The sequence below is a fragment of the Rhopilema esculentum genome, chromosome 13 (assembly GCF_057945365.1).
Source record: "Rhopilema esculentum isolate cy_ngs chromosome 13, ASM5794536v1, whole genome shotgun sequence".
Classification (NCBI taxonomy): domain Eukaryota; kingdom Metazoa; phylum Cnidaria; class Scyphozoa; order Rhizostomeae; family Rhizostomatidae; genus Rhopilema; species Rhopilema esculentum.
Window position 1 is genome coordinate 7955516 of NC_142827.1, and position 24207 is coordinate 7979722.

Here is a 24207-nt window from a genome sequence, read left to right on the forward strand (position 1 = left end):
AACTCCTCGGAAAATGCAAGTAAATGTTAGTCTGTAAGGAAAACAAGTTTTTAAATTCAGTAATTGTGTTCATGGATGAATGCTGGTTAACAGAACATGGTTAACAGAACATGTTAAATATGTCATTTGCTGACAAAATAGTAAATAAGCAAAAATTTTAACTCATTAGTTTGACTTTTTTTCTAAATACAGTAACTTATATGTTGATAATGTGATCGTTCTGGATGTCATCTAACAGGTTATTTCTAAAAACATTAACATGAAGGACTCCAGGTTTGGCTGCGAAAAACTACTACGTAACCTGTTCTTTATTTATTTAAAGTGGAAAAGCTTCTATCACACTCCACTTATGACAAATAATTTTCTAATCCTCCGGAAAACCACAATGATTTTCAGCAACCCAAAAATATCAATTCCTCAATTTCTGACCCCAAAAAGAAAACATGCCCCCCCCCTGTTGAAATTTATTGTGTAGCACCATACCCCTGTTGGGCGGGGTATCATTTGACTTATGATAGTATAGGCCTGATAAACTTACCATAACTTGTATGAGTTTAGTGAAAGGAGCAAGAACAAGACCCTGCTGTTTTTGTAACGTTTGTGGAATTTGCTTGATAAAAAAGCTTTGTATCGTAGCTGAATCCTTTTTAAGTCTCACAGCTTTTCCTCTATAAATTTCTGTGCACCACCTTTGGTTGAAGTCTTCTTGCTCTTCTCTCGTTCTACGTATGTCCTCTTCATTGCTCCACATCAGTGGCGGATTCAAGGGGGGGGGGGGCAACTAGGGGCAGTTGCCCCTCCCTCAACGAGTTGAAGCAAGTCTGGCGCCCCTTTTTTGGAAATTATGCGCCCCTTCTGAAGAACCAGAATCAAGTGAAAAAGTTTCTGAGACCGATAAGTTAATTTGCTTCAAGATTACTTTCAAGAAGTTATGTTGTTTATTCCGAAAATGGATCTGAAATTGTTGTATACAGCGAACTCTCGTCACCAATTTTTGCAAATTTTTTAGCGCCCCGACTACCAACTGCCCCTCCTTCAAATTTGCACTGGATCCGTCCCTGTTTTCACATCACAGAGCAAATCGCTTAGTGAACTCTAATTTTTGGACTTTTAAATGTATTACATTAAGCAATAGCATGTGCTTAGGCAAAAAACATGACCAGCTTCAAGCAAAAGCTAAGTAAAAAGACACCAGGGCAGGTTAAAATCTTATGTGTCGCATTGAAACAGGGGTGTTGCAGTAAAGAATGTCGTCAAAAGGAAATACGGTCAAGAGAAAATATAACAAGATGTCAATGTTTCCTGAAGAAGTGTGTTTGGGCTTTGGGCTGCGGTGACAATAATGAATTCATAATTTTAATGGTTTTAGATTACTCGCGTGTATATTTATTCTTTCCCACAAAGTCTCTGAAAATTCAAGGCAAACAGATCAACGCGTGGGTATAATTTTTCGCCTTGCATTCACTTTTTAAGCTAACTTATTTTTTTTGCACTTTTATCAACCGGCCTTTAAACCGACCGGCCCTTCGGGCGATCGCCCGAATAGCCCGACCAGCCAGTCCGCCCCTGTTCAAAGCTCTTGGTATTTGGCAGTTCTCAAAAACAATTCCTCTCGCACTTACTGGCCAAAATTTGACTAGTTCTCATTATTTTTCATTACATTACATTTGGACATTATCCCATTAGCTCATTAACAACTTCTGAGGAGAAATTGTAGCTCGCATGTGTACATGCAACATAAACGTACGGTTATTGTCTTTCAGTTGTACAGAACTTTCTACAGAACATATCCATATCTTTAAATGGGGCCCACACCTCAGAATTCTTTTCATGCACACCGTGATACTGACTCGAATTCCTTCTATTATCTTTTACAAGTTTTTTCTGTGTATGGGCCTATATGGTTAATGCACTTATATGCACAAATACTGTGCACAAAAAGGCTTTTTCTAATGAAAATGAACAATTTTCCAGTTCCAAACAGTGGCGGCTTTAGGAAGTGCGGGGCCCCGGGGCCAAAAACATCTGCGGTGCCCTTGTTCTTTACAGTTTCCATCTTTTTTCTTGGATGTGGGGCCCATTGCGACGCGAAGCAAGCCTTGTTTGGGGGGGTATGGACTACAAATTTACCTGATTAAGAAATTAATGCCTGAAATTCTTTATTTACTGTCACAAACCTCTTTGATACATTTTGTCAATCTAACTCTGTATATATTTAGCAACTATTCATTTTTATACGACATTAGCCGACTTTCCTAATAGTTTTATCAAATCTCTATATCGGGCAAAGGATATAGTCACTACCCGAGGCAGCACCATGGTTGCCGCCAATGAAACAGGAAATTTTCGAAATTTGATGCTTCTAGTTACCTGGAAAATGCACTCTTTCAAGCACATTTCACTAAAGCAATCCTCCTAATCCTATTGAAAAGTATTTTTTTGCAAAGAAATTTAACAGCAGATAAAAATAACTGGTACAATTTCGCCGCAGTCTTGAAAAATACCATGTTGTCAGTTACTTCTTTAGCTAGGTAACAAGAAGCACTGGTTGTCAATTTAGATCCTTCTTTCAATCTTAGCATGCCTTTTGAATGTTAGAATAAATCTGGAGCTCGTAGTGAAAGGCAGTTGACGCTTCTACCGAGAAACTTTATGGGAAATGGACAGAGGACACGATTTTACCTAGAGAGGGCCTGGATTTTTAGATTTAGTGCCAACAAGAAATCTTCAAATCATTAGTTTGTTTACCTTCATTCATATCAAGGAATATCATATTTAACCAACGGAGCAACTACCTGTGCTTGATCCTTTATTGATTTTATGACATGAAGGTCTCTGAGATACCTAAAGCGTTTCTTCCACCGAGCGGATTTTGCCTGAAATTTCCTATTGAGATACTATTGGGGGGTGTGACACCCCCACACCCCTGGGTTGTGACGCCCCTGCCAATGTCAAAGGTCTTAAACTTCTCAAACTTTCTAAAACTTTTGTTTTTCCGAGACTCTAAACTTTTGTTTTTGACCCTTACAAGAAGATGTCACCTGAATCAATAATTTAGTTCATGATTAGATCGACATCACCAATTATAAAACACCCTTAATTGTTTCAATACACAACCAAGACCACTTTTTTGCAAAACAATGGAGCTTCTTTTCGAAAATTTTCGTTATGGGTGTTAAATTTTCTCTTGGCCACCCATCTTTCCAACCTATGTCGGAGCCATGGCAACGCAATACAAATCTTGCTTTAACATCCAGCAAACAGCACGAGTAAATACGACAAGCAAGCTAATCTACTTACTTATGGAGAAGACATGCTATAAAAGACCCCTTCAATTTATGCTAAGTAGTTATGTGATCAGAGAGGCATCGATAAAGATAACTCAAAAAGTTGAAGAAGGCATAGAGCTTCATAAAAGCCTTCTTACTTTATGTCTTTAAAATTCAAGATGATGGCATCGCTAGGAATGCAACATTATGAAATGCCTACAGGTATACATCTTTTGCATTGAATAGCAGTTCAAATGTTGCTGAAACACGAAAAACTTCTTACCTGTCCTGGACTGAAATATTACAACTTAATAAATTGACGATTATTTGCTATTAAATGGTCAACATAATAAATGTAGGAGATTTTAGGGTTAATAATGGTCCGAACTTTCCTAAACACAAGAAATTGGACACAAATACCGGTGTTTTTTCTGGGGGGGGGGGGGGCTGTTAGTTGGAAATTTGAGAGTAATCAGAAACTCTTGTTCGTAATTCCAAAGCTTGTTTACGTCAGAAAATAGCTTATCATTTTTCTAACGGTTGCCATTTCTGCTTACATCTGTAAACATCTTTTGCGTATCTAGTTTATCTGAAATAAAAACTTGCGTGAAACTAACGTTTTACGTAAAAGAATGTTAAATCATTTTAGTGTGGTGCAATAAATTGTAACCACGTTCTGTTCCGAAAATAGCAACTTGCCACATTTTCTAAATTGCTGTGGTCAGCGGTACTGCGCATTGATAAAATCATCTCTCGCGCATTTCAATCCATACGTTTAGCTGTGGCCTAGCCTTACAACCCACTGCCTTCACCCTTACAACAGAAATCTCACCTTTACACGTCAACACGGTTTCTAAGTACAACTTTCCAATCTTCTTCAAGACACAAACTGTTTCAACGATGCCACCAAAATCGGATAAAAAAAAGAAAACGATGAAATTTGGGAGTAGCAAGACGGACCCATCCGATGCTAGGCCACCAAGAATGAGAAAAGTTTTCAAGAAAGAAAATACGTCGGAAGTCAATAACCAAGGTTTAAGAGAAGAGGAAGAGGAGCCATTTGGAAATTCTTGTGATATATGCTGTGAAGATATAGAAATATTTGCGAAAGGATCTTGTGATCATGTTATTTGCTACAAGTGCTGCAGTAGAATGAGAGTTTTATGTCAGGAAAACTACTGTGCTGTTTGCAGACTTGAATTGAATCAGGTAACTAAAAATACGATGACAATACTTCATTGTAAAATCTTTGTTATGATGATAGATATCCTTTGCACCACAATGCACATCCAGGCATAGGAATCACGAGGTGTGGTCACATCGAGAGGAAGGACCACTGCTCGATAAGCATAAGCTTCTCAGTGTCCTAAAAACTATCTTCGGGTGCTAGGTAGAAACAAATACAAATACAAAACACAAATACATAAAACTTTTTGACTTCCAGATTCACATGGTTTAAAACACCGCCAAATACAATTGAACACTGTTGGGTAGCTTATCAAGACAAACCAACATCTTCTTGAAATTTTTCAAACGATAAAGAACAAGCTATATCTGGGGTGTATTTTAAAATATGTGCTAGGAAGGTATTTTGATTTAAAACGAGTCCAGCAGAGATTCTTGCTAAAAAATTATTTTGTGTTACATAACGAGTGTCTAAATTAAATAGGCTACTTCTTCAGTATCAGTACTTTCTGTGATTGGCTTTTCAGTGTTGATGTGAAATATGTTTAGAGGATCTTCTAATAGCCAGGATGATAAAGTTCGAAAATATCAGGCCTTGAAAAAAAATTTTCTTCCTGGCAGCAAAATAAAAAAAATTCAAGATTTCCTGCAAAGCTTCGAGAAAGTTTCCAGCCACTGAAATTTATATTTCAAGTTGCTTAGATTTGTTTAAAAATTTGTCCTAAAACAAACTGTCACACTAAAAATAATTAATTATTGGTCCTGCAGTCTTGATCATAGCTATTCGAAATAGGAATCATTTTGTTTATACTGTATTAGATGATCAAGGAGAACGCGATCAAGCACAAAACTCATAGTTTGTTTTCAAGGTTAAAGAAAGTAGATCTGAAAATCTATAATAACCTTGATTAATTTTCTATCAGTACTAGCAAACTAGATACTTTATAAGTATTGATGTATCTATACATCTTGCTCTGGGTGGGTTTATCATCAAAGCTAGTAGTTCATACAACATGTAAGAATACTATTTTATTTTTCAATGGTTAAAATAAATGTTTTTAAATCAGGGTCTGTGCTAGAGGCAAAGATTCAAGACCAAAACGCTTACATTCTATAAAGCAAGTGATGAAAAATTTATGCGAATGCCAATAGAAAAATACGAATAATAATGGACACATCCACACAGGTTTTGGGGCATGTTCACCTCCAAAACAATTGACCTAACAAGATTGGCTGTCTTTAAGTGTCTTTACATATATAGAATGGCTAATGTAAAAAAAGAAATGAACTTTGTTTTAGCTTGCTGGAATTAAATTAGTAGCTGAAAATCATGCACGGAAAATTTGGCATAACAGATGCTTATAATACCAGATGATTGGAAGCTAATCTTCGTTTTTTGTTAGTAGTGCAGAACAAAAATTATACAGTATGTATGTATATCACAAGAAAAAAGCATTCCGTAGAAATATTGCAACATGAATTCAATGTTCATATTAAAATCAAGCAATGGAGATTTCACGCTAAAAATTTCCTGGTAAACATCATCAATTTCCTGCAATGAATTTGTGACAAAAAATTGTCTGGCAGCGCCGCTGCCGGACATTTTAAAGCCCTTGAAAATATTATAAAGGCAACAAGTAGTTTTATAAATAATGTACATCATCATTGAATTTGGTACTTGAGATGCAAAGAAAGCTTGAAACTATCAAATAAATCAAAATAGGGAAGTAGCTAAACTACACAACAATTTGTGTGCGGAAAATAAGAAAAATTCTTGCATATATGCATACAGCCACTTTATTATCAAAATTTTAAAAGAAGTTCTGTTTGATAAAACCTTCTCCTCAAAAACATATTCATTTGGTAATGCCTTGTAGTGATTTTAACATATATCACTTTTCTAGGAACAATTATTATAAAAAAGGGACTATATATACTCCTGGTCTTCAACTTCGATATATACAAATGTAAACAAAATACCCAATAATGTAGATTCAGTTTATGCTTGTGGATTCAGAACTTGATTGGTAATGATTGTTTTGTTTATATGATGATCTTTGATGATGCTTTTTAACTTCATTTTCAGATAGTGTTCATGGAAAAGAGCCTTCCATTTGCTGACATGATTGTCAATAAAATGCTATCAAATTTGAAATATGGTATCTTTTTTGAAAGCATGGAAATCAAAAAGAAATTTCAAGACTTGCTTCTGAACAAATGCCCTCTTTGTGATGAGAAGAGTGCAAGATTTGAGGATCTGCGACGTCATGTAAGGCATAAGCATGAAAAACAGTATTGTGACATATGTCTGCAAAATCTGAAAATTTTTCCATATGAGTTTCGTGTTTACACTCGTAGCGAGCTGGTAACACATAGGAAATCTGGAGACTCAGATGATAAATCTTATAAAGGCCACCCACAATGTGAATTTTGCAATGAAAGATATTTTGATAATGATGAGTTGTTGCTACATCTGAGAAAGAATCACTTTTGGTGTCACTTTTGCGAAAAAGATGGAAAACAAGAATACTATGAAACATATGAAGATCTGAGGGCCCATTTTCGCAGTGAACATTTTCTTTGTGAGGAAGATGAATGCTTACATGAGAAATACACTTCAGTATTCAGAACAGATATTGACTACCAGGCTCATAAACTAGGAAAGCATAGTAAAAAGCTTACAAAGATGGCAGCAAAGCAGGCAAGACAATTGAATGTGGAAATCGATTATGGGACAAGAAAACAATACCAACAAAGACTTAATGGTGAAAGGCGAATACCAAGTAGGCAAGAACGAGCTTCGAAAAAAGTGACTGTGAATAAAGATTCTGCAGAGGCAAATGTGTAAGTCAAATTTCATGTTTTCAGTCACTGGTAGTATGAGCTAATAATTTAATGAGATCTTGTGTGTTATAGACCTGGTGCCTCCACGTTTGCCTCGGGCTAGCGAGGTGAGCTATTCATCACTCATCTCAAAGAAGATGGTGATGTTCATTTGGTGCAACTTGGCGCTAAATAACTTAAAGTTATTTTTGAACAGTCGTGGTTTCTTATAACTGGCTATAATGATAATTAAAGTATACAGGAGATCCCCCACTGATAGATATAGCTTTTTAAGGACGGGTACAAAACTGTCATCTCTCAAAATCTTTTAATCTTAAAATTTCCAGTACTAGCTCAATTAATTAGTTTTGCTTCAGGTTACGGTAACATTTTTGATGATATTTGGTTTTCACTCCCTAAAAGCCAAACTATTAATGGAATCAGATTAAACTATACATCATTCAATGCACAAGAATGTGGCAATGATTCCAACCATATCAAAATAATTGGCAAAAAATGTAAAATGATACTTTCCAGGCAATTTTATTGCTTGAATGAGCGTACCACCTTCAAAAGCTATTTTTCACTCTTGCGTTTGAGTTATCAAAATTTGACTTACATCAGCAAAAAGCTCAGATTCTCGGCTACCAAAGATTTTTCAAATTTCTCCTCCCCTTGAAACTATACCCTGTCAAAAATTGGCAAACATTTTTTCGACGGACCAGAGCAAATAAAAAAATCTTGAGACACACTTTGTTTACCCAATGTCTGTCCTGGTCGTGTGCTAATTTTTGAGCAATTCAATTGGTTCCTTTGGTACAAAATAGCTTTTTGGTACCTGTATATAGAGGAATTGTGAGTCCTGAGAAAATGGGATTTTACTGGTGGCACTTGCAAGGTACACTTGTAAACAGCAGTCTAATCCGGTTCAAGTTAATTGAAGCTTTAAGATCATTAAGCCTGCCTAAGTAAACATGCCATACATGGGATACATGGATGTGCCATGTAAATGAGACATGCGACCACTGCAAAGCAACGATAATCGGCTTAACAGGTCAAGCGATTTTCAGACCTAAACTAAAAGTTTTGATACAGAAGTTATTATGGAAACCTTCGTTTACTTGGGGATTTTTTCCATTTTCAAAATTTCTCTTAGTTTCAAATTTGGTATCACTGTGTGCCTTGAAAGTTCAGCTACTTGAATGTGAAGCAATCGGAAAATGAATTTTTTCATCCAGAAAACGTCTACTGTAACCTTAATAGAATACTTGTATGTTCCTGTGACAACGAACTCGGAAATAACAAGCCTTCAAGTACTTGAACATCAAAATAGTTTTCAAATGAATGCTAGTTTGTACTAATGTTATATCAAAATCACACTATGTGATTTAATTTTGGTTCTGTTCAAATCTTGTTAGTGAGAATGTTGTTGATTTGTGACTATACCAAACTATCGTTTTATTTCTGTTGGAGAATTGCCATCTTGTTTTGTAAACCTAGCTGATTTGATAACCTAAAAGAGCATCCTCTAACCTAAAACTTTTCTATAATTATTTTTGTCTCCGAGCTATAAGTCATTTTGAAACAACAGGTAAAATATTTTGAGGCGGAAGCCATTTTCACCGGGATGTGAGACTGAATTTTGAACAATAGACACTGGGAATCAAAGCGAAGTAATTTGATAATGCTGGAGCATATGAGTTAAAGACTGTTGTTTATTCATACACTTTAATTGACAATTTTCAAGAGACTAAAAATTGCCCGCCTGACTTTACTGAGGAGAGTGATGTACCACTCGCCATGCTAAAATGCTCATGGCCAGGCCTGGCGTTATACGACAAAATATATATAAAATAACTTGGTACCTATATTGAGTTCAAAAACCATAATTAAAAACACACATACACAATAATAATTTGTTCTTAGAATTTTTGTTCCCACAGTAAGAATTTCATGTATAAATTTTTAAATTCTGATATTTTCAAGTAATCTTCTCCTTTTTTGCCTCAATCTATGAAGGGGTCCATTACTCTCATTTGTCTCCACAGTTCTCTGTCTTCTACATCATTATTTCAGAATTTTAACATTGTAAATTTAGCATCTCCTTCTCCAATGCATCTCTTCATCCAATTCTCTGTCTGCCAACTAATCTTCAACCTTTTATCAAGTGTGGAAGCTGCTTCATGCTAGTTGCTCTTATCTTCTCTATTATCGCTACCACACCTGCCTCTGCTGTTATATCTTCATTGTTTTTTCTCTTTGAAAGTATGACTCAGCATCAATATTGACATAGACATTTCTGTTCTATCTAGTAGTTTTCCTTCTTTACTTGTTAAAGCTTATCTTTCTGTCACTGTTCTAAAGTTTCTCTTTGAGTTTCATTGGCTAATTCTTATCTAGAGAAACATAAATAAATTCGCTTTATTTGGTTCATATGCTATTGTTGTCATTTATTTAATACTGCCAAATTATTTCCCAAACCTTATTTTCCACTCCTCTTTCTCATAGGTTTTTAAAGGGTTCCACTTATCTAAGGTTTGTTCTGTTGATGGCATGCAATCCATAAAATGGAGACCTTACGATTTTTATGGAGACCTCATGACCAAATCAAAGTAGAACGGGAGTAATGGGAATGGTTCAAGAAAAAATGAAAAAAATGAACTAAAACGAAATTAAAAGCTACTTTAAAGAAAATTAACAATAAATTGAAAGAAACAAACAAGAAAAAAATAATCAAACTGTGTTACTGTGCGTGTATTAAAAAACACAACAGGACTGATTTTGTATTTGCTTTTTACAACATTAATTAAATTTTATCCAGAAATTTTAACCCATGACATCTTTGGAACAATGAAAATAATTAGGTGTGTTCTGCTTATTTTTTAGTCCTTCTGATGAAGAATCTGATGGCATTAACAAGAATGCTGTAATTTCTGAAGCATCTAGACAGAATGTCAAGTCAACAAGTCCTTTGAGTGCTGATGCAACGCCATTTCTTCCAAGCAGCCAACCATCACAAGCAAATAATGATGTGGAGAAGAAAACAAAGACCATGGCTGATAGGATCGGGACTCATTCTAAGAAGTCTGAGCCTTTAAGATCTAAGTCAAAAGGTAATGTGAGTACACATAGGAGTAACCCAGAAGGAAAACGTTATGATGCTGCATTTCCACCTCTTGGTGAACACAGTGGAACTGGTGCACAACCCAAAGATTCCTCTTTAATGCTGCAACATAATGGAAGCCAAAATGTTGTTAATGGTATTGATCAAAGTGATAAAAAGAAAGCCAAATCAATGCAAAAGCAGAAATCAGATCATGTTGATAAAAAACAGACATCGGAAATGCAAAAAAGTGTCAAACCTCCACCTGGAATAAACAGAGCATCATCAGGACAGAAAAAGGTGCCACCAGGCCTTTCAGTGGGAAACTCAGAACCACCAGTAACTAAGAATCTACCTCCAGGATTCAGTAAACAAGGGCTTTCAGTGGGAATCTCAGAACCTACAGTAACTAAGAAACTACCTCCTGGGTTCAATTCAGAAAGCAAAGTGTCAAATATTGAGAATTCAAACCCTGAAGATGCAAAAGAAAGAAATGCAGCTTTGGTTGGTTTGATAAGAAGTTTACTGAGCGAGGAAAATTTTGCCAAATTTAGGGAACTGAGTGGAAGTTTTCGAAGGTCTGACATAACAGACACTGAATATTATAAAAGTACGCAAGACCTTTTTGGTAAAAATCTGGATCTTGTTTTTAGTGAACTTGTTGAATTGCTGCCTGACAAAGGAAAACAAAAACAGTTATGGAAGATACATATTGGCATGCAAATGTTCCCAATTCTCACAAAGGGGGAAGAAATGGGTCAAATCAGAAAACATGCTGTTCCTGCAGAACCAAAGTCAGCCTGGACAGAGGCAAATGGGTCAATACTAAGTGAGAGTAGTAGAAAAAGTGACAACAATACTACAAAATCTTCCGCAGAAGCTGCTAATCAGCCTTCCTTAGCTGTAAAGAAGCGACAAGATAAGGATTTTACCACTTGCAAAGAATGTGGAGAAACTATAACGCGAAAGGAGGTTGCAAGTCATATGGACACTCATATTGACTCTGACTTTCCAGCTCTTCCGTCATTTTCAAAGCCAAAAAAACATCCTTCTTGGCAGCAAAGACCTGCTCCAGTTATTCACAATTCATGGGCGAAGTAGACTTTGTAAATTATTTTCAAAGTTGTGCATAGTGAATAATGAATAATTCAAAGAAAATTAGATATGTTCAGTCATTCTTTTGCTCTATGAAATTGATTCTGTTTTGTCACTACTCTTCCAAACATCTTAGAAATTCTGTGGATTGCTTTGGCTATTTATCACATTGTCATTTTTTCAACTTATTTATTAACTAAGTAAAAACATACTATAAGCGTAATCAAATCTGATATAAGAATACTGATTTATTAGGATAGGTCTTGAAGGAGGCCTCCTACATTTGCCATAGACAGCTTCAGTTAAATGATAAAGAATTTACTTCTTGTTGCATAAACTTTTATAATTATATTTTACAAACATGTTTGGTGACTTTGGTGAATGGCAAAAAGTTAAAATATTCAGGCTACTTATCCTCATTAAAAATTATTTTGCATGCATTTATTTTCAAACACACCTCGGCAAGAAAAGGAGAAAATTTTTGCGCCCACATATCAAGGAGAGGAGGAGAATTGGTCAAGCGTCTGAATCTTTGATTGATGGAAAAGAGATTCAACAGAAAGAAGTTCACTTTGGAATGCTCAAATTAATTAGAGACTTAAAATAGGGTTGTTGCTTTGGCATTGGCGTCAGCCGATTCTTTAGCCCCATATTTTAAAAAAAGACATTCGCCGTTTTTATGGTGTATCCGTACTATACCCAAAGATAGATATTCAAATATGCCTATGTTATATGATTTCCACTGTTTGTAGAAAAACTCGATTTTCAGCCCGCACGGCTTAAAGAAATCATATGAATGCCCTCTATCAACCAATATCCACAAATATTTATTTTTTCTTATTACAAAGTTGAGCTAATTTCAGAGTAGAAACTCCGAAAACGAACATGCAACGCCGTATAGAAAAGTTCTAAAGTTCCGGTGATTGTGTTTCATTGCTTGCAGAAGAAAACTAACAATAGCTGCACTTTTAGCAGGTTTCAACATAGATTCGAAAGCAAAACTTATTGGAACAAATGTCTTAATTGCTATTTTAATTGAATTTGATTAGCCCTTTAGCCTTCATAAGACTTCTCGAACATGATGAAATAGGTCCGGGGTCTTAAAAAATGGAAAATTGCGTGAGTTTTTCTACCAGAAACAAGTTTATAACCTCATCAGGTCGATTCTTATCTTAATCAGTAAGATCGCCGCATCCGGCACATCGTAGCAATGTGATTAATGTAAATGCTAAGCTTTTGAACCCAAGAAAAAATTAGCAGCCCGATATGTCTATTAATTTCCCAACAGAGGGGGTCTACTAAGATGTTTTAGTAAGTGTGTATTAGCTGATTGATATCACGTTGAAGACCTCATTTGCAAAAACATTCTAAACACTGGCGCCCCGTGTGAGTTTAAGACAAACTGTGACCCTTTTGTTTAAAGTATAAACCAGAAAAGTGAATCTTGTTAGCATTTCTATTAATGATTCATGCAGCAATTAACATCACTGAAAATCGCTACGTTCGAGAAACAACTTGGGATAATGAATAGGAGAAAATTTGATTCCTGATGAAACGACGGCAGGTTAAACAAAATTAAAAACCATTCTTTGAAGTAACAGCTTAGACAACTAAAAAAGTGTTCAGTCAATGCCAGCAATAGCCTGTCAGCAAATTTCTAGTGGTCAGAGCTTTTTCAGAAGAGTATTAGATGGAATTTAAAATAGAGGTCTTTCGAGGTATCTCAAGCTATGAAATTAAAGAAAGGGTGAAAGGGGGGGGGGGGGTAGGAAAAGTTTACCACCCATAACAACTGGTTTTGAAAATGTTTTATTGTCTTGCAAAAAGTGGGAGGCCCTCCGTCGGAGGCCCTGATGATGTTCATCAACAAGAAACTTCACAAAAATTCATATACTCAACATAAAGGTTCTGCGCGTTTCTTCTAGTAACTTTAAACATGAATTCGGTAGTCTCGGCGCTGGGGCTGGGGCTGGAAACGTCGTAAATTTTGCCTCAAGTCCTAAAGGTTGCCCGTCTTTGACGTCTTAGATGTATGTTATTATAACGTAACTTCGTTGGAGAGCTCTTACAGTCAGGTAGACAAAGTATTCGGTTCAATATGATCTACTCAACTTACCGGCACTTTCCTTATCAAATCGGAGTAATTATCCGGTTCTTATCAAATCTCCTGCTCTATAAAGAGTGTAGCGAACAGAGAGCTGCGAGGCTGGTGCCCCCTTCCATAATTTCCAAAGACGTGATTTTGCCAATATCTATTTTGCTAAGATCGTCTGGAATTGTTATGCCGTTCCAGATCGTCAGGAATTGTTATGCAAAATTGAGTTAGCTTCGGGTCTGTAATTTGAGATTTCATACGTCTCACTTAATTTACTATATTCACGTATATTTTATGGCATCCTTTAAATTTTATCATAAAATTTATTAATTCTAAAAAATAGAAATTCAGAATGTGGGTGTACCACTTTAAATATGTAAAATACGCTTGAAATTTTGAACGGCTAGTAGTTAAGAGATCAAAAATGCAAAGGCCAGAATTCAGTAGCTAATAGATAACTAATTATCCTAAGAGTCTTGACTTAGAGTAAAAAAAAATGAATCCTTTGCTTCTGGCGTTCGGTTCCTATTTTTGATTGACAAGAATGATTCGTGACAGACTTTACCCGTTAGCCCGAGTAACAACCAAAAAAAGACAAAAATTTAATTTGTTAATTCTGTTAATTTTGTTAATTCGGATAAACATTCTGTTATAAGCATTGTTTCAAAGCTTTGAGTCTACACAAATTGATTCATTTGCCTGTCCTGTCATTTGTTCGAAAGAATCTTCTAAAAAACTATTCAGTGTTATCTGGCTAGCTACTGCAGGTAGAGTCTTGGATTCACTATTTACACTGACGTCATTCCCGCTAATCATATTCCCTTTTTTCCCGAGCAGTCCAATGCTAGATACCTTTTTCAAGTTCACTTTAGTCGTTCCCTTGCTGCTGGCATCGATGTCCTCTTTCCTGTTTTTTATCCGTCTAAAGAACTTCTTGAACGCCTCGCTAAAGTTTGAGCTCAATGCACAGTATATAAATGGATTGACGACGTGATTCAGACCGCTGAATATATTACAAAGAATTTCAATCGCAAACACATCGCTGAAGTAGCCTGGCTTTGCAAATAACGTCAAACCTACTAAGACCATGTATGGCAAGTAGGAAATAATCATGACTGCTGTTGCAGTGGCCAGCATTCTTACTGCTTGTAGCTTTCTAGCTTCGGATTTGTTAGTTGTCATTTGGTGGCCTGGAGCTTTGCTTCTGTAGATAAACAATCCGATATTGGAGTACAATAAAAACAGAAACAAAGCAAAAACGATGTACATGGTAAGTCGAAAGGAAAGCTGGAAATTTTCTCTTGACTCTGTTGAGTTAACTTGTATGCAAAGTCTTGTCAGACGCAAGGATCCGGATATAGGCCGGACAAGTCCAATAACACCCGCACTCATCATTGAGCTGACGCTTCCACCGATTGCAATTAACCAAATGAGAACAATCGCTACAATGAGATGCTTCTTTGTGATGTGTATCTTCCTTGCATACCTGTATACAAGAGTATTCTTAGAAGCCGCTCAGAAAGTTAATACATACCCTACATAATATACGAAGTTACATTCCATTACCTACCCTGGGTCACTATATAAAATAATAGAGACACTCTATTTTATTTTATACATAGTGAGTCTGGTACCCAGGGTATCCATTACCAAACCTACTAAGCAGTGGCGTCGCCAGCTCGAAAAAAACTGGAATGAACGAAAATAAATTTTCTCGGCCACACCCTTCAGGCTCTTGGAAAAGCCTTTTTAGTATTTTTTTTATCTATTTCGAAATATTTTTGCAGGGGCTTCGAAATCTCAAGCAGCTTTTTTTCGTAACGGTGGCTTTCTTGCAAGTGCGAAAATCGAAATCGATCTGATCAGATTGAGAACAAGACTTTTCGTCTACACTTAAGTTTTCATGGTGCTAGTGTTTGCTAATTTTATGACAGTTCATTTTAAAGGATTTGACTATGAAAAGCAACTTTGAGTGAAAGTTTCACCCGGAAAGATTTCACCATAAAACCTACGATACAAGCACAAGCAAGGGAATAACTAAGATGATTAATAGATCCAGAATGGGCTGAAAAAGTGCAATGGAGAGCACGGGGGAAATTGTTATAAGCAAAAAAGCGGCCAAAAAGCAGCTTTTTGACTTAGAAAACCTTAGCACACTGTGATTTTTACGTTCATGTGCAATACAATTTTCCCCCGTGCTGTGATGGAGTTCGAAGTGATTTCCAAATCGAGGCCGTAGTCTGATTACCAGAATTGGCTGTCTTTACATAGCTGGACTCCTGAATATACAGAAAATACAGAAAATTATAAAGGAGATTACTAGCAGGTTGTGTATGGTGCCTACTGCATACCATTTCTCTAGATACGAACTCCTTAGATACTAAAACTACGGGCTTCAAAGATCGTGAGCATCAAAATAGAGGTGTTATAAAGTGAAAATCTTCAGTAATCATTTATCAACAATAAGTATATCTTACTGAAAAGTGTGGGACAATTCCCAGTGGCGTAACGCAGTTTAGGGCACCTAAGTTCTGTAACTAAAAGCTCCCGACTAAAAGGGACCCCAAATTATTTTTCTATTCATGTTTTTAAGACTTCGCTCAAGTCAACCTCATTTTTCAAAAACTTTCTAAGAATAACTCTGCTCCCCTTAGCTAAAGCCTTGGCCAAACTGGGCAACATTGTCGAGCAACATTCACAAAGTCATATTCATATTCCAGTTTGGCCACCATGTCGGCCGACAAATTAATTAAGAAATTTGTTGCTCGAATGTTTGAACATGCTCAAACATTTTTCGGCAACATTTGTTGGTCAGTTCTACGTTGTCCAGTTTGGCCACATTGTCGGGCAACAATTCACCTTAATTTCCCATCTGAGAAAAAATCAACATGCGCAGTGTTGTATTGCAAAACAATATCCTCAACTCGATTCAATTAACATGGCCTGTCAAAATCTAAGCTTCAGAGTTTATTTTGCAGAATGGGAAGAAACCATGGAGAGGAAGAATAGTTCTTGTAAACAACAAATCAGCCAAATGCTACTGCTTCTGCGAGTGCTCAACCAAAGAGTGCTAAAAGCAACACGATTGTGTTGTGATGTGTCAAAAGCAGCTTCCAGTGACTGTAGCTTGCTTTCTTTCAGCCATACTTATCCAAACTTTTGAAACCACTTATCAATTCAAATTTGGCGCGCTGTTTTGACAACATCAGCAAAAGATGCTGCACGACAATGTTGCCCAGTTTCGAGGACAAAAAAATCAACAAAATTTGAAGCAACATTGTCGGACAACAATGTTGCCCAGTTTGGCCAAGGCATAACGAGAAAAATTTCTCATTTTCAGCCTTGCTATTGTGTTTCCAAGAGTTAGATCTGCGCAGTCGGTATCAGTTTTTTCCGTAGGGTCCCGGGTCCTGTTACGCTCCTGTAACAACTAACGGGATTTGGAATAGAATGGAGATATTATTCAAAATAGAGGAGAGTATAGTTTGAATTTTGGTAATGTCTTTTAGAATCTCTAAATGAAACCACATTGCAATTTTGAATCTTGTTAATTCCACTGTGTTATTTTGTAACGAAAAAAAGAAAAGAAAGACCTTTCCAAATCTTCGACAGTACAGACATAGAATGAGGGGGGAGGGGGGGGGGGCGGGAAGAGCGTTAAGAAATTTATTTATTAGGCAGTTACCTGATCATTATGAAACGATGTACTGAAATGATTGCTAAAGATGAACCAGATGCAAGGGCACCGATGTGAGTGAAACAGTTCAGTACGTAACAACTCCAGTACGGCATCTCCCAGACGGGGTAGTACACGGTTTGAAATAAACCAAGGATCGGCAAGGCGATGATTGTCATGAGGCCATCTGCTATTGCAAGATTAAACAAAAGCCAGTTCGGAATGGTCCTCATTGATCTTACATAGCCAATAACGAAGAGGACTAACGTATTTCCCACAGTTCCAATCAATACGACTATTAACCAGGACACACCGATGACAATTCGCAAAGGAAGCGAAAACAGGTCTTTGTTATTGCTGTCATGAAACATAGAACAATTTGTTGTGTTCACTGGTTTCAGTATTTCTTTATTAATTGAAATTCCAAAAGTTTCTCGATTAACACAGTATGTTCCGAACTCCATCTCGCAGTCAAATGTCGTTTTGTGGTGTCCGAGTTTGTTGATTCATTCAGATTTTCTGGAAAACTTCGCAAGTCAATCTTCAATTATGAAATCCATGCAAGAAAGGTTAACCAATTCGAGGGCCTATTTCGTACACACAAAATTCTCCAAATGATATCATCTTAAGACAGAAACCAGCGTCCAATGACTCAGAGTTTTTCACACCAAATCGATAATCACGATTCCATCAAACAGGAATTGAAACTTCAATTGATTGTTTGTTGAAACGCAAATGTTACAGGTCCCTTGTAAATCCCAATATTCATGTGCATTCTACAATAGTCACAAGGTGATTAAACAGTTTCATTAGAGTCGCATGACTTGACAACAGACAAAGCCTGAATTTCGGTGCCAGTGTGTTCAATCAAAAGGCAATGAAAATTAAATCCTCAAGGATACCTTCGCATTGTTCTCGGCATCGCTTCCAAGAAGCCGCCTGCTAAAATTCTATGCAACCATTGAGATTAGAAAGAATTACAATAAAATGTTTCCTTTGCTTTAGAAATCCCGTCTAATGTCCCGGCAAAACGACTGGACATTTTCACTGAACATGCACTGGACAAATGTCCAGCGTAAATGTTGCGTCGTTTTGCCACCTTGTCCAGTCTTGTTCAGCGATGTTGAGTGTTGTTCAGTCGATTTTGAAGGCAGCCAAAAATGTTCAGTGGACAGAATTAGTTTTATTTTGTTCACTGATGTTTTACAGAAATTGTTCAGTCGTTTTGCCACTCTACTGAACACTGTCCAGTTCGCGCAAGCGCAATTGATTAATGGTTTGATTTGGCGTCAATTCATTTCCCATATTCAAATCTTCAACAAACTTTCCTAGTAAACACCGCGAACGAAATGGAAACAACGTTAAAATTCAATTCGATGAATAGCAGAAAAAGGCATTTCGTTAGTAACGATGATTCGGAAAGCGATGGTAGAGAGCACGAGTATGGTGATTTTAATGAACCTAACAAGTCCTAGATATTCTTCAATAATACACTCTAATTCATACGATAACACGGTTAGGGCTATGAAAAGTGTATTTTCAAAGGTAAAGAGATGCCCTGTTGCCAGTTTTCCCACCCGCATTCTTCAACAGGGACAAAGTTCACTGGACAATGTTCAGTCGTTTTGCCACGCCACCACCAATATTTTCTTGATGTCCATACTCTGAACAAGTGAGCAATGTCCAGTGTGTGACCAGTGCAAATGTCCAGATATTTTGCCGGGGCTTAAAGGCAGAAAAGGCCCAGTGTCGTCGGAACGAAATTATATTGGGGCGGGGGGCTGCACACAATTATCTCGCCCCGCTTCCGATGGCCTTGAAAAGGTTAACATTGGTGCCTGGGTACCGTATATAGAAGTGAGTCTGGTACCCAGGGTAAGGAGCTTGAGTCAACATCATTTCGTGGCCGATAGAAATCGGTACCCTAATTACAGGAAAACGAGCATGCTTTGCATAGCAAAAAAGTTACGGAAAAGTGTCTCTATATATTTATATATATGTAAATACATAGTGTACTCAATTCTTCGTAAACAAAAAGGTATACTGTTATGCATACAACCGTTTTGACGAAAGGTGTACCTGACAAGGTTGTACGAATGAGAAGAAATTTTTTGGGGGTTTCTCGAAAACCCAAGTATACAATCACATTTATAAAGCTCCGTGATTTTCTAAAGTTCTAAAGACTCTGCCTGGGCCTTCCTGCCAATTTATCTGATATCTATCTTCTTATATTTTTCGAGCGTTGGGCACGAACCGGTATGTCCATGTCTGTCCACTGTGACAAGAGCAGTGATGGCGCCAGGGGAGGGCTAGGGGGGCTACAGCCCCTCCGTCGGAAGCATCTAGCCCCCCATCGGAGGAAATTTTAGGTTATTGTCGGAGCAAATTTGACAAAATAACGTACGAAAACTGCTTATTTCAGTCATTTTAGCCCCCCTGTCGGAAGCTCCAGCCCCTCTGTCGGAAGATTTCTGGCGCCACCTCTGGGCAAGAGGCAATATTGTTATCCACTACAGCACAGGGACGATTAAAAGTAGTTCGCTTCCAATCACGGAGCATTTTGGGACCAAGCGCTCCAACAAAATGGGTCCTATAACCTTGCATATTGAAATTCTCATTTGATTAAAAATTTGCTCAGGATTGTGCACCTATCCTTCTTATCATAAACTGGTTTTCGAAATAAGTAATTTGACTTGAAGTTCAATTTCTGTTGCTTGAAATCCTGAATGATTATAGGAATTTCTATCGGCCCCTGAGACTCCACGAGCACCCTAACACTTTTCCTGCCTATCTTCATGCAACTGGGTTCTCTTAGACAACTTTCCTTCAAATTACGATATTTTCAAAGTTTCACGTAGCCAAAGCCCTTCTTGTTGTTTTAGCCCTTTAATGAATTTATATTTTTACATTTACATTTTCAATCATTTAAACATGATAGCCCATTCAGAGTGCTGGTTCACAAGGGGCCATGCGTCTAAAATTAAAGAAAACCTAACATAATATAGAATAAAATAAAAAATTGTTACAATAGATCTAAACATGATAGAATATGCTATCCAACCCCTTCTAACCTCCCCTACCATCGCAATTTTTATACTCTCTTACAATCTTTTCCTTTCTATTTCCTTTAATGTGTCAATTTTTTTTTAAATATATATACATAGAACAGCTAAAAGTCTGAAGTATGATATTAAACAAAGAATTTTTAGAGCAAAGTTTTAAATTTTCTAAGAGACGTTGCCTTCTTAACTTCGGTATCATGGTTATTCAATCATGTCATTGACTGTTTTCCGGCCTAGATTCTAAAACAGGGGTTTGCTAGAGGCGGCAAAGCTGATATTTGTTATGAAACTTGCAGCTCTGTTTCAAAGCTTCTGAAGTTTTGAGATTTCAGGAATGCCACAACAGTCCTATACAGTGCAACAGTAGTGGATGTGGGGTTCAACGTTGCTAGATAAAGGTGTTTTTAGGGAATTTAGAGGAAGAAACTTGAAAACCTTTGTGTAATTAAAAATACCAATTGCTCTAGATACTTTGGCAGAGTGTCTTTCAATGTGCTTTTTCCAATTGAGACTATTGTCAACTTGAACACAAAGATATTTATATTTTGTCTTCTCAACTAAATTTAAATAGTTATCTCTATTTTTCAAGCATAAACTTTCCCTAGTACCTTCAAGTTTCTTACGCTTATTTTTAGTATAAATTAGCATTCTCTGTGTTACATTTGCTACATTAAATGGTAATTTGTTACCTCAAAACCAAATATGAAAATTCCTAAGGTCAAAAGAAGCCTTCTAAAGAGAGCAACTCTATGTTCAGATTCAACCCGCAATATTATTTCATAAACCATAAAATAGAAATCACTTTTCATACAAAAGCAAAAACACTCATGGCTTTTATTTCTTCTTAATCTATTTAGAAAGTGACAATTTCATCTTGAACATTGACATTAAAAATTATTTTAAACTTAGACAGTCTTGGGTTGTCTTCTTGCAGATGGACTAACCAACTTTGCAATGCTTCTTTCACTGACTTATTTGTCATGCATAGGCCAACAACCATACCTGGATGATGGGATTAAATAGCAAAATTAAAAAGAAGACATTGAGAAAAACATAACAACTACATGCAAAACACATGGAAAAGTACTTTTTGTTTGCCTACTGCAAACTCATATCATTTGTACATAATATCTTTAAATTATTGAGTATGTTAATTTCGCTGCATCTCTTCTGTCCTCTTTCATGTTACCAAGATTGTCAAAGATTCATAATTTGCCTCAAAAATTCAAACTGTCTTAGAATTCAATTATTCATAAATTTGCAAATATCTAGCAACCTCTCTTGAATCATTCTTGATTCATTTAAACTTAAAAAGTTTCTAAACAATGAGGATATAAGCTATACCTTCGCGCACTCTTGTATCATCTTCATGTGTTATTGGGTTTTCCATATCAATTGGTTGGGACCTAAGTAGGTAATATTGTTCCTTTATATGATTCATCCAGATATGGTATGGTCCTTCTAGATAAAGTGTTTTTGATGCATCATGTGTTGCAAGAAATTCTCTTTGTTCCTCATTCTGGCATCCAATGATAAATGACTTTTTATAAATACTGCCAGGATCATCCTGAAACCATTCAAAAAGGAAACAAATAAAAATATGCTGAAATGCTTATGCTGAAACAAGCATTAGGCTTGCCAAAATCAAATATTTCAACAAACCAAATAGAAAAAAATTGTCTGGCTATAAGATCAATGCTAATTTTTACAAAAATTATAATTATTAATTATCAAGAATTGAATTTAGTATTCAAAATTAAAGTAATGTTGGAATGAAATAGCAGAAAATTGCATACTAAAGAACATTTCGTCCTTAACACTCTTCAGAGCATAATTTTCGGATAATGACAGAAAGTAGACTTCAGTTATAGTGAGTAAGTGTGAATCCTGCCACCCACTTTAAAGTGGACAAAACCGGATAAAAATTGAATTTATTGAGTAATAGAAATAGGTAAAGCTCCTTATCTCAATTTTAGTGGAATAACTGTTAAGCATTGGGAGAAGTAACAGAGCTAGTTTTGTGATCTTTAATTTTTCCATGTATTTCCTTGTGATATTTAACATTTGGATTATTTTTTGTTACATTTGCAATATTTGGCAAATCATCAATTTCAAATTGGGATCATCCCCACAGATGCCAGACACTCATCAAAGTTTGCTTTTAAATCTACCATAGTTAACTACATTTGCCTGATCTCTTTTGACCTGTTCTTACTTATTCAAATTTGGTTACTGTACCCTAATTATGATGCAATTCATGAAATACTTAGTGTTAGAAAGGTGCTGGCTGCACCCCCTTAGTGAGACAGCCCTGCTTAGGTTCAACAGAATGGGCTCAAATTATAAGTCATGGACCTAAGAGCTGTTTAATATTGCTACTGTTTAATAAGCACAGCTCTCAGGGGCCTAAGACTTACCTTCAGGAAGCTAGGTATTAGCAAATACTGTAGGAAATCAACAATGTAGGAAAAAGTGCTGCTTTATCGTAACAACTTTGGTAGATCAATCTGAAAATTGATACATGGATGGTGTATGACTTAGGCCTAAGAGGTAGGCTCCATTCCTTGTAATGCGGGGGGAAGATCTACCCTGCCCCATCAAATTAGCTTCCAGGTGCACCTGCGACATATATCTATATTGCTCTACTCATGTCAGTTGTTTTAAATAATTGATTAAAAGTATAAAATATCTTAAGGGTGTTGCTAAATAGTCTGTAAAAAGAAGCAATATCTGCTCATCTAAAGGGCTGGTCTTATAAGATTTTCCTGTGGATGTGCCCCCCCCCTATCTCCTCTTCCTGTTCCAGTCAAGTGTTTCTCTGGACCTGTGCCTCAAATGCACAAGAATTGACTCTAAAATGGACTTCCTTGGGCTAAATTCAAGCAATGCAGACTGGCCTAACTCTAACTGTCCAAGTAAGAATTGGCAGTTCTTACCTCACATGTGTACACTTTGATATTTTCTTCATCCATAGTCATTCTTGTAAGTGCCAATTTGCAAAGCTTAAACCTATCCTTAAGATCTTCATCTGAAACAAGATAAGGATTAGCGTGCTGGTATTTATCAAACCAATATGCCATTCGTTGAGCTTTCTGGACTGGGAGACCTGCTTTGCCAAATATTTCTAACAAAATTGTGTATGTCAAGTCATCTGGCCTGATGCCATTGTCCTCCATTTTAGTTAGTAAATCTAGAGCAATATCAATCTGTGGATGGGGTTTAGGCCATAGGGCATCCAGTAGAGTCTTGTTAGTAATAACATACTTTGGGAAAACTTCTAAAATTTCATTGTATACATCAAGGTCTTTGTGTAAACCAAATGAATCCATGTAATTCAGAGACGTGCTAACAAAACTAAGATGACCTCTTTTCAGTCTATCCTTGGCCAAAAAGTCGTGAACAACACGTACAAATCCTTCTTTAGTCCTTTCCTCCGTTAGTGCATTTTCAAAGGCAAGAATATGACGCTTATCAATTCTTTGTTCCATTTTGCCACGAAAAAAACTAACTCTTTTGATTTTTGCAAACTTGTCTTCACCTTTCATTAGGTGTTTCATGGTGTGTGAAACTTGAACATCTTTCTCTTTCTCTGAAGTCCGGGCAATTTTACTATCAACAGGCGTTTGTACAATATCACTTTTAGGCCGTTTATGTTCAGTGATACCTACGGCTAGTAAAAGATTGTGTCTTCTATTGTTTCTAATCGCCGATACAGCTGCCTTGCCAAATAAATGGCGGAAAATATAAAGTCTCCTTTCCATAAAAAATGTTGGTTGAACAATGAAATTTGTTAATCTAAGCATGCTACCAGAACAACATTTTGACCACGAAATTTAATCTCGAGTAGTAGTAGTAGTCAGTAGACACCATTATGTTCTGGTCTCGTAATCAAAAACTAT

General features: G+C 36.5%; 3 protein-coding genes across 3 annotated transcripts; 1 reads left to right on the top strand and 2 right to left on the bottom strand.

Moving 5' to 3' along the window:
- The first annotated feature begins 4026 nt into the window (after positions 1–4026).
- On the top strand, positions 4027–11573 carry LOC135691749 (uncharacterized). Its single transcript, XM_065209711.2, has 3 exons — positions 4027–4478; positions 6541–7298; positions 10164–11573. Exons 1-3 carry the CDS (start codon positions 4170–4172, stop codon positions 11479–11481), a joined length of 2385 nt encoding a protein of 794 aa, XP_065065783.2. The 5' UTR covers positions 4027–4169; the 3' UTR covers positions 11482–11573.
- LOC135691750 (allatostatin-A receptor) lies at positions 11323–19314 on the bottom strand. The gene is made up of 2 exons (XM_065209712.2): positions 17256–19314; positions 11323–15056 (listed from the first exon to the last, which is right to left on the bottom strand). Exons 1-2 carry the CDS (start codon positions 17708–17710, stop codon positions 14234–14236), a joined length of 1278 nt encoding a protein of 425 aa, XP_065065784.2. The 5' UTR covers positions 17711–19314; the 3' UTR covers positions 11323–14233.
- Positions 19315–21066: 1752 nt separating this feature from the next.
- Positions 21067–24190, bottom strand: LOC135692292 (evolutionarily conserved signaling intermediate in Toll pathway, mitochondrial). Its single transcript, XM_065210398.2, has 3 exons — positions 23245–24190; positions 21653–21875; positions 21067–21310 (listed from the first exon to the last, which is right to left on the bottom strand). The coding sequence occupies exons 1-3, from the start codon at positions 24109–24111 to the stop codon at positions 21162–21164; spliced, it is 1239 nt and encodes a 412-aa protein (XP_065066470.1). The 5' UTR covers positions 24112–24190; the 3' UTR covers positions 21067–21161.
- Positions 24191–24207: the final 17 nt, after the last annotated feature.